Here is an 11,387-nt window from a genome sequence, read left to right on the forward strand (position 1 = left end):
ATGCGAAGAAAGCCAACAGGACCAAATAAAGAGAGCCCCCTGCCTCCCCAAAACTAAGACAAAATAAAACCAGACAGGTCCATACGAATAACAAGTTTGTTTCCTACCCCAAGTGTTCTGGACACATTCTTTGAACCCAAGGCAGCCCGACTAGGACAGGGGCCAAGTGGAAGAACTGAGGAGACTGTGCCTTGGCTCCAGTAACACAACATGTGGAGCTAACATATCTGGGAGACAGGTGGGCAGTAGGGCTCAGGCGACCTTTAACTGGAATAGACCCACAAGATGCAAAAGTAGTTCCAAGTCCTGACTTCTGCCCTGAAAGTATTCCATAAGTGCCTGGAAAAGCCAAGTGTGAGGAAGTCCCATCCAGCCACCAGATGAGGGTTGGACGTGGGATGTGAGATGGACTTGAGCTCCAGCCAGAGCACTTGCACCTTGTGTTGGCATGTGGCCTAGCCCATGACCTGCTGTATCTGTCCCTAAAAGCAGAAGCAACTTGGAGCCTTACAAGATTAATAAATAAATAAATAAATAAGACAGATAACAGTACTAAATATTGACTTTATTCTTCACAATTTAACCTCTGATCTAACCAAAGATTGTTGATATTTGTGTATACGTTTCCCTTTAAAAAACACCACACACAAAGAACGTGATGCACACATTTATGCTATAATCTGCTCCTCCGTTCCCCGCACAGCTACAGTGTGCACAGCCAGGATCCACTTGAGGGACCATGAATCCCACTAGGGCATTGTAAACACATGGCACATCTGAAAGCAGAGGCTCTGCAGTTGGAAGGCAAGCCATGGCTTCAGGACTATAGTAAAGAAATGCCCAAGGTCACGTAGTTACTTTAGCTCACAACTGTGACAAAGTGTCTACCTGGCAAGAGGGTCGTCGCCGTCGCCCTGCCCCCGCCCGCTGACCTGAGACAGGTGTGTTTTGGAGAAGAGATTGGGCCACGAACAGCACACACACTCTTACAACCAAGGACAACCAAATGCAAGGGAGATGGGGGCTTTCAGTGGGATAGCCCAAATAAAACCAAAAATGCCCAAGGCCCAAACCCCAACCAACACCCCTGCTTTAATTATAATGAAACGATATCAACATGAAATGTAGGTGTTATCCGGAGTCCACTATTCGAAAGCAATGTGGCAAATGCCAAAAGTGAGTGACAGAGATAAAGTCTGCCAAGGCCCACAGAGGCCTGGACTGCCCAGGAGCTTCCCAGAGCCTCACCTGGAGCTTTCGGGCCATGGCTACAACTTCGTGGTCAGGAGGGTTGTACTTGTAGCAATTGGAGAACATCAACCGGACATCTGCACCAAATTCCTGAGCATCACGGTACTCACGGGCCTCCAGCTTAGACTGGAAAGACAAGACAGACTGTGTCTGCCCCTGCTGGTGGAAGGTGGCAACAGGGAGGGCTGCTAGCAGGAGCAAGTGGGGATTTAACCCAGATCATGGAAAGAGGTCATCACCCTAGTTCTCAGTGCCAGGTGGAAAAGGAGACACTCAACAGCAATTCTCAGGGCTGGAAATCCACCCACATGGTCACTTTGCCTGGCTAAGGGAGAAGTGGACATAGAATCCACAGAGGCAGAGCTTAAGCCAGAATTGAAAAGGTAGGGCTGGGCCCTGTTATGACCAGGTGTATAAAACTTGTTTTGGTGACACAGGAAAAACATTGGTCAAAACGAACATAGTTGTCCCCGCTGTGCCCACCCCATGTTTGGGAAGGCTTACTCCACTCTCAGAAGAAGAAAAACGCAAAAAAGCTTACAATAAAACCAGGCTTCAGAATATGATAGTGATGAAATGCCAGTGCTTGTCATGTGCCTCCTACCGAGAGAAGACAGCAAGGCCCTCCCCATGACACAGCCTGACGAAGTCACCAGCCCCACTCTCTGGAGCATCTACTGTATGCAAGGTGCCAGTGGGCACTGGGCCCCAAGGCCCAAGAGGGCTCTTTTCCTAAGACCAGGAAGCAGCACTGCTGTCTGACCAAAACTGCCTCATTGTCTAGGACAGTGATGGCGAACCTATGACACGCGTGTCAGAGGTAACACGCAAACTCGTTTTTTTGGTTGATTTTTCTTTGTTAAATGGCATTTAAATATATAAAATAAATATCAAAAATATAAGTCTTTGTTTTACTATGGTTGCAAATATCAAAAAATTTCTAGATGTGACACGGCACCAGAGTTAAGTTAGGGTTTTTCAAAATGCTGACACACCGAGCTCAAAAGGTTTGCCATCACTGGTCTAGGAGCATGTCCCTACAGTTCCCAGAAGGGGGAGCTTCACTCCTTTGGGCTGGTGAGGCAGCTAGAGAGCTGCTGGGGCGCAGTTCTGGGGTCTTCCCTGGCCTCATGGACACCTGCTGGCCCACCTTGATTGTGCTCATATCCATGGGATGCTTGATGATGTCACAGTAGTCATGAAGGCCCAGCGCCTCCACGTCCACGGGCTTGTAGAAAGGCCAAGCATAGGCGGCATGCTTCTTGGCGAACATCTCCTTGAGGATGCCACTACAGCACTTGAGCTGCTCTGAGATCTTGCTGCTCTTGTCCAGTGCTGGGTGCTGCTGTGAATCGGGCACATCCTTCTTTGGGGGTTTCACGGGCCGGCTGCTCTCCCGCCGGGGGCCCAGCTTGGTGGTCTTGGGCTCTGGGGGCAGCAAAGGTGGCTCATGAATGGAATCGATGGTAGTGGGGGTGGTGGTGTCTGCTTTCCTCTTAACACCCTTCTTTGTCTGCAGAAAGCACAGAAGAGATAAGCACAGTCAAGGGTGTGGTTGGCATTTCAAACCCTCAGTGTCACTCCTGAGACCAGGTCCTTCCTATGGTCCCAACCCTCCCAAGGAATAGGAGAGCGTGTCCCACCACTCTGCTCTGCAGCTGGAACAGGCCCTGCTAGGGGCAGAATGCATGCCATTGAGCACTATATTTGCTCATCAAAGGCCAACAAAACAATCCTGACGCAGCTTCCTACTCATTATTGGGGGATTCCCAGATCCGAGCCTGCCACTAGGCCACCTTGGAAGGCACGTTTCAGAAACTATTTAGCTAGCCTGTCAACATGCACGGTCTAAATCAGAAATGGGAGGGGTCAACAACCTCAGGAGACAGTGCCTCCATTATGGGATCTTTGGGTCGGTAGCTTCTGGACTATGCTGAGTTAATCCTCTCCCCAACACTCACAAGTGCCCTTGGGAGCCAGGACACGCTCTTCATGAAGCACTGGCAAGGATGGGTAGCTATCTCCTGCAAGGCTCACTGCTACAAATCAAGGAGTAGGGGTGGGAGGGTGCTAGCTGAGGTGGTAGGAGCCCAACAGTGGTTGGGCTGGGCCACACACAAGCACCTAAGGGACACTCACCTTCACAGGCTGTGGGGTGGCCGCAATGATGGGTGGATGGCTCTGCACAGGTTGGGGAGTTGGTGGGGGTGGGGGTTGAGGGGGCACAGGCGGAGGAGTCTGCAGTGGCTGGGGAGGCACCACTGTGACAGGGGTCTGGACAATGAGGTCTGGGGTGATGGTGGAGAAGGAGTGAGGTGTGGCCTGCACAGGTGGAGGGTTTTGCTGAGAGGTCTGTGTCTGCGGAGGAGTCGATGCTTGCGTTGTGTTTGGTACCGTAGAGACGCCAGGTTTTGCCGGCCCTACCAACCATAAAAGGGACAGGTGGTTAGATGCTGTACCCGACACATGCAAGCGGACCTCCTGGGGACATTGCCACATATGGTGAGCACAGATCTTCATAGACGTGGCACACAGTGTCACCACAGCTATTTGCCTAAGAGAAAACATCTCAAACACCCCAGACCTCAGTTAAGTCTGTCCACCTGCTGGGGCGGGGTGGGGAGAAAGGGTTTCAGTAGTGGTGGGTGCATTGCATTCACACTTCCTGGGGGTCTTGGGCTGCAAGTATCCTCTTGGGCACAAAGACCCTTCATAAGCAGGGAGGGCTGGACTGAAGGAGGAAACACACATTGAGAGTCAGCATCAGGACTGCGGATGAAGAGCAGAAAAATGTTTCTTGGCAATTTTGGGCAGTGCTGTCCTCATTCCCAGAAGCACTGCCTCTGAGCAAGTGTTCCTGGTAGGGGGCGGGCATCAGAAGCCATGGCCAAGGCTTCTGGAAACCGCAAGCTCCCACTTCCCTGAGCCACAGGGAGACTGGCCAGCTGCTGCCTCCCTGCAGCCGTGCAGGTGAGCCCAGACATACAACGCCCTATGTCTGCCCCCTCATGCAGGCAGGTTCTGTGGTTAAGCCGTGACTTGAGACCAGCTCTCCTTGGCTACCCCTCAGCATTCCAGGGCAACTAACTCCCAGGCAACTAACTCCCATTGCTCCCATGAAGTCACCACTTCTCCTGAGTGCGGTGGGAAGCCAGGTGAAAGCTGGCTCCTGTGAGAAGCAAATAGCTCACAGCATGGCCACCTTGCAAGCATCGCCGTTTTGCAGCAAGGAACCATGAATGGCAAGATGCAGAAGGCGAAAACAGGCACTGAGATAGGCAAGGCAGACTAAAAGTTTGGGTGCCAAAAAACAGGTAGGGCTCCAACACAAGCACATTAAGATAATTCAGATAACAAACCCCCAAGACTCTAAGATTGGGTTTTAGTTAAAAATGCCTTTTGTCAGGTGAATTTCTTTTCTCTAAAATGAAAAAGCAGACACTATCTATGGTGCTGGCAGGGTAAAGAATTCACATAATTTAAAAATATTTTAGAGAAGTTACACTTTCTTCTTAAACTGAAGTCCAGCAAAAAAGGCAGGGCTCAGTTATTTCTACTTAGCGGGAGGGTTACACAGTCGCGGAACCCGCTGGGCAGGTCCACCACTGCACCTCGTCCAACTGTATCCAACCAGCAGCCATCTTCCTACCACTGCCAGTCTTCTACTGGAGTGGAGAGGGGCAAACAATGGGGGGAAAATGAAGCCATTTCCTCGTTATTTCAGTGTGGGGGCCCTACCTGCTTCTTTCCTCCCACGTCCTCTTCCTTTTGCTGGAACTATCATGATCTCTGTTTCTTCGGTGGGCAGTTCGTTGATTTTTTGCAAGAAGAGCTTCTCCAGAGCTTCTGCCATTAAGACTATGTCATCTCCAGGCTAGAAGGGACATGCAGGGTGAGGGTCAGAATCCCTCCCGCCCCCCAACTTCTAAGCAGAGCAAGAATTCTCCACATTGTGCTACCACCTCTGCCCAAAATGTGAAGCATCATATTCAGGTTCCCCAAGATGAGCCCCAAAGGCCCACAACACAGCTAATACCACTAGGCATCACAGTCTCATGTACATCTGCTGAGCCAGCACCTCCCTCTTTAGCCTTTTAAGCACTGGCCCATCTGAGAAACCATCCTTTATGCCTTAAATATCTAATAATCTATCTACAGACACAGGGGCCCTCCTTTTAATACAATTCAACTTCACTAGATATACTTGATTTACACATGATTTCCTGCTACAGATACGTTAGCAGAGCTCCAACCATGTTCCCCAGTGTATTCCAAGGCAGCTCACTGGGGCTCCGGGCAATGACCATCTCATATTGCCTTACGGATCCCCAATCTCCCCTAGTCTGTAATATGCTGTTCCCCCTCAGCTCTAAACTCATCTGGGCACATTTTGCTTAAATCTAATAGTGAGAGCTGAGACTTTTAAAAAATGTGGTAAACTTCAAGAAACTCACCTACCCATCTCTTCTGGGCAATTTTACCCACTACACCAGCAGAGGTCAAAAGGTGATTTCTGTATAGTGTCTCCCTCCAGGGTCGTTCTATTTGAAAGGGTTGGTTTTAATCACATGTGTGGTCTGAACTGTAAATAATAAATGATCTGGCTTCATGGCATAGCCGAGTCTAAAGGTTTGGCTACTGGGTTAAGAAGTGATCTTCAGGTCTACACATAAGACTGGGGGATACTTGCTTCTATTGCTACAAGTTGACAATAGTCATGTTCACAGTTCTAGATGAGGCAGGCCCCATTGCCCCTTCTCTCACACCAAGGTTTCTGTTTGAGCATACATTTTGTAGACTTCTTGACAATTTACATCATCCAAATGGACTTTTTAACAAGTCCTCATTGTTCTTCTCACACCTTCTCTACTACATACTCAAGAACCCAAATCCCAAGGGCATAAGTAGCACATGCTTCAAGCTAACAAGGATGGCTCAGAAAACACAGAGCACCCCTCTCCCCACACAGTCACAGGCAAGACCATGGGTTCCATTACCCCTGCTTCTAAGTGTCCTCTGTCAGACTCCAATCTACTCCAACACCCCTGCCTATGGGCTTCAGACATGTCCGCCTCTTCCTCCCCGCAGGGCAGCTGGACACCAGCCCCAACATCTCACCTTGTTGTAGATGTAACAATTTGTAAACATAGTGTTGAAGTCCTGGATACATTCCTGAGCATTCCAGTAATAGTTGTTTTCCAAGCGCTTCTTTATTGTTCCCATATCCATAGGTGTTTTAATGATCTTATAGTAATCCTGGAGAGCAGAGAGAGCAAAAGGCCAGTGTCACCTCCGCAGTCACACAGCACTCATAGCTGGGCCTGCAGACCTCACAGGTCACTCCACAGATGCACAGCCCGAAGCTCTTCCATGGTGTCAGTGAACAATTTCAAGGAGACCCCAAGATAAAGTAAACCAGGGAAGGATTCCCAAATGCTAGGTGGTAATTTGGAGGAAAAACGTTCAAGTTTGCCACTGCCCTGCCTGGGAACAGGATGTCTTTACTGAGATCTTTTTTTTTTTTTTTTGGTATGTTAAAGTGTCCTTCCATTCTAAATAAATAATGGGGAGAACATACAGCCTTTAAAAAAGCAGTTCTTATCTAGTAAAACCACTTGTGGCAGGTCTACTTTCTCTCCACAATGTGAAATTTTATGCGTCCATAAAATGCAAACTCCAATGGAACCAGCAGTGGAGCTCACCCCTAACAATTGGATCCCTTACTTCTTGTCACACTGAACAATCATGGAGCAGACCTCCACCTTCAGTCAAATTCATTGGCCTTTCACTTGTTTTACTTGTACACAGTCTACCACTAAGTACCCATTAGTATCTGGTACAAGTAAGCACTAAACAGGTTACCTGCCAAATAAGGAATCTGCAACAGCCTTCACAGACCCTCCTCAAACCCTTGGATCTTATTCTACAAGTGCCAAACAGAAGGAGCCAGATGGCAGGCATAGATGTCCACAAGCCCTTTGGATCAAACAATACTATCGCCACAGCTTTCTTCTAAGTTTAGAATACTAAAACCAAATGTTTATTTTTAAAAACAACCATAGGGGAATTTGGGGACAGAACAGGCAGCACCTAGGTTTCCAGGTGGAAGGATCAGAGAGCCAGGCAGGGGACCTGCATGCAGCCACCTAGCCCCACCAAGAACACCATAATTAGGCTTGAATGGGGTATCAAAACCAAGTCCAAGTGGAAGCCTATGGCAGGGGAAGGCCTATCTGTTAGCATGTGCCAACGTCCTACCTGGGAACAGTGGTGGGCAGTACTGAAAAGGCAAGCTGGGGGTGTGAGGTTTTGAGTTGCTTTGACACCCAGAAAAGGAACAAAAATCACTAGCTCACACAGATCCCAGCTCTAGGCCTCTTGGCCAAGAGGCCTCAAAGGGGAGACTGAACCAGACTTTCTACATTATACTGTGCTCTGATCACCTCTATCAAGAGAATCAAGTCCAGATATATCTGTCCCAATGGAAATCCAGATTTTATTTATGGTCAGAGATCTCTTAGAGGGTGTCAGGTGCTTGAAGTGACCAGTGTGTCAAGTGACTTAAGGGCAAACAGGACAGTGGTTGAGGATAGAGGACAAGGGAGGAGGTGGGATGAAGACAAAAGGGGGGTGGTAGGGAGAAGGGACAGACAAGAAGGCAGTGGGTTTAGTGGCATGACAATCCAACCATACATGTGTACTGAATTTGAAAGAGGCAGGCATTCTAGTGAAACGTCTAACAAGAACCAGAGACCAAAATGGAGGTGAAGATCTGGAAGGCATCAGAAAACAGGAAAAAAAGGAAAGGAAACCTTTTTTGGGTGAGCCTATTAACATCTCCTAAAGTGGGAGCTGGAGGGGTGGGGGGTTGAGTCCCCTAAAAAACTGGGCTTTAGCATGACATTGCTCCCAGCCTATCAGCACCCACCACCACCACCACCACCCTCCCCACCTGCGTCTACTTCTCACTATTCCTACCTCTCTAAAGATACTAGATCAGTGCCACTGTCCATCCGCCTCTCCTTCCTTTATCAGAACTGCCGAGGGTAATCCTTGACCTAATAGACAACCCGCCCCTGTGGCTGCCCCATTGGCCGGGATGCTGCTGCCTAAAAATCCAGGGTCCCCCAGTACCCTTTCTCCTGTCTGCCTCACCCTCTCAGCCCTCTGCATCACCCTATACAAACCAACCCCTTCTTTGTTCTGACCCTGCCACGTTTCCCTTCAAAGCCAAATTTCTTTGAATGATGGCTTCGTGTCCTCACCTTCTCATTCACACCGTCGAGAATCTGGTTTCTACTTCTGCGTCACATCTTCCTAAGGTCACCAATGCCTTCCTAAAGGCCAACAGGAGGGTCAGGTCGGAATCCTCATTTCTGGCCCCCCTGTAGCCTCCAATGTGGAGACATGGGGGACTGCTCTGTTGGTAGGTCTCCTGGCTCCCCTCTGCAAGCTCCCACCTCCTCCCTGGTTTCCACCCAGGGCTTCTTCTCATCCATTTTCTTGTATTTACTCTACGAAGATCACCCTCATCTGTGGACCCTGCACAACCAGCTCAACCAGAGACCAGAGTAGCAAGCTCTCCCAAGAGCTTCCCTCTAATGACAGGTCAGCTGCCTCTACCCCTTGTTATAGTCAATGACAAGTGTGGCCTCTGAAGTCCAAATTTGGCAAGGACCCTCTTTTGCCTCCACCCTCTTTCCTGAGCTGGTTCATGACTCAGGCCTGCAGTGCCCTCTCCTGACTCTCTCTTCTCAAGTGCACATGACATGTATTCAGCGAACAGATAGCACTGGACAGTTGTCACAGATATAGTGGCCTTTAAGCCAGGAGAATTACGCCAGTGTGTTCATCCTACTTGAAACTGGATGCCTGGCTAAGGCGGAGGGTCCTACAGCTATATAGTAGCTCTAGCACTCATAAACCGCTGCCTGGGTTATCTAATTCCAATTCCTGGTCTAGGGGTTGGAGGTGTAGGGATGGGACTTGGCAAACAGCAGAGGGCAACTTAAAGACATTCAGTCCTTGATGCTTTGAAGAAAAAAACAATTAAAAGCATTTGAAGAAAATATTAAAGCATTTATTCCATTTGTTCCTTGAGGTTCAGTTAGGGTTGCAAGTCAAGTTTCCAAAATCATTTGCTAGGAATGTGGACAAACAGAAACCTCTCTAAAGAGAGAAGAGGCAGAGAGTACAAAAAAAAAAAAAACAAAAAAAACACCAAGAGCTAGTGCAGTATAGCCACGAAGGGGCGGGTAGGCATGAGGGCATGCAGAAAGGCAGCTGGGACAAAGATGCACCCATATCCGGCCTTTAGCCAGGCCACTTCCATGAAATTGCTCCCTGGGAAATAATCAACTACCTTTCCTGCCCTATGCTCTGAGTGATAGTGATGGCGCCAGTACCAGAAGAGGATTGCTCCTGCAGCAAGCCAGCCTTCTCTTGCATGGTTTGACCAACCGCATCTACTTCTGGGAAGGTTAGGAGCACCTGAGAAGAGAGGGGACAGAAGTGCTCCCACTTCAGCTACCCATGAAATCAAAGGAAAACTGCAAGTATTCCTTTACCTTTGTTTCAATTGCTCTCTACACAATACATCCTGGGATCCTAATCTGCTTAAGCCAAAAAGCACGTTCTCTATTCTTCCTCATCACCACTCATCAGGATTGCTGAAACCACTCACTCTAGGGCCAGAGGGTGCTGGAGTTCAGAGCTGGGTCTCATGCTTTCACAACAACTCAAGCATATCTCTATCCTGCCCTAAAGTCTATCCTCCCAGGAGCAGCGTAAAGAGAGCCCTGGAAGATGCTACTCTGGGTTCCTGCCCAAGCTACTCACAGGGAGGTTTAGCTTGACGGCGTCCACAGGCTGCTGGAAAGGCCACGCAAATTGGTGTTTCCATAGTGTCTTGAGCACCACTTTGAGCAGATATTGCAGTTGGTTGGTCTGCCTCTTGGGCTTGTTGGGGTTGGAGGTCTCCGGGGGCGGAGGGTTGGTGCTGGCTGCGTTGGCTTGCTGGGGTTGGGCTTGGGCCTGCGTTGTAGACATTTGGGTAGTTTCTAGTCCATCCCCCATTACGGGCAGATTTCTTAATCTCGTCCCAGGGCCGCTCTCCGAAGACATGCTACTGATCCCATCACATTCTTCACCGGGCACTCTAAAAGGGAAAAGAAAAGCCACCATCAGTGGAGAGGCACCACTATGATGACATTGTCTCCACACCACCACCACGACCAAGGACTAAGCTCCTCTCCCAGAGGCTGGTTGGATGAGACAGGTCAAGGAGCCACTCCATGCACTGACTAAAAGGGCTCCAGGACCTGCTCTTCTCAAAGATTTGTCACCCAAAAGGAAAGAGAATAGGTAACAACGGAGACAAACAGGGCATGGAAGTAAGCCAAACAGGAGGTGGCAGGGGCTGTGGCTCTATGGAGCTCATGCAGGAGGGACAATGAGCAACAAATCAGGTTTTTAGGAAAAACAAACAAACAAAAACAAAAACCAGACAAACCAGGTTTTATAACATCTGAGAGCTTTTAGGGGACACTGCCCATGTATGAGAAAGGGTGATTTGCAAGCCCCAAATATGTCATTTATATTAAAATTCTTGTTTGTATTTATGGCTCATGAATCATGGGACCAAGTCAGTAATTCCATTTGATGAGCAGAGGCCAGGCAGGGAAGAGTAGAAAGGCTGGTCTGCCCTTCTTGGATGGCCACTGTCCACTACTGAGTGCTCCAGGCAAAGCCTCAGGCTTAACTACTACTCACATCTTCTGGCAACTTATATAATATGTGGTTGCTAATTAAAGAAATCCCACAAGGAACTGCTGATAACATAATAATGAATCCATACTTGACCTATCATCTTATTAACTTGCTTTTTAAAGCTTATTTATCCCCACCCCGACCCAGCGCCTGTCTGAGCCCCTTGTCCTGTGGATTCCTTTAACTTGAACGACCCCTGCTTCAGGCCACACCAAATTCTGCCAAAACCATCCTTACAAGGGTGATTTGTGTACCTGTTGAAGTTATTCTAAAGGGACAACTGCAGGTCAGGGGTACATGTTTTTGTTTTAAAAACTGATTTCACAGAGGAAGGGAAAGGGAGAGAGAGAGAAATATCAATGATGAGA

At 48.7% G+C, this 11,387-nt stretch overlaps 1 protein-coding gene across 1 annotated transcript in view; it reads right to left on the reverse strand.

Moving 5' to 3' along the window:
* Nucleotides 1-10,435, reverse strand: part of BRD4 (bromodomain containing 4) — a 36,656-nt gene extending 26,221 nt beyond the window's left edge. The window contains 6 exon segments of the mRNA XM_006759227.2: nt 1,249-1,377; nt 2,402-2,764; nt 3,391-3,671; nt 4,990-5,125; nt 6,370-6,507; nt 10,090-10,435. Of these exon segments, the coding sequence (XP_006759290.2) occupies nt 1,249-1,377; nt 2,402-2,764; nt 3,391-3,671; nt 4,990-5,125; nt 6,370-6,507; nt 10,090-10,374 (1,332 nt within the window). The 5' untranslated portion in view covers nt 10,375-10,435.
* Nucleotides 10,436-11,387: the final 952 nt, after the last annotated feature.

This window comes from Myotis davidii, unplaced genomic scaffold, assembly GCF_000327345.1.
Source record: "Myotis davidii unplaced genomic scaffold, ASM32734v1 scaffold56, whole genome shotgun sequence".
In the NCBI taxonomy this organism is placed as follows: Eukaryota; Metazoa; Chordata; class Mammalia; order Chiroptera; family Vespertilionidae; genus Myotis; species Myotis davidii.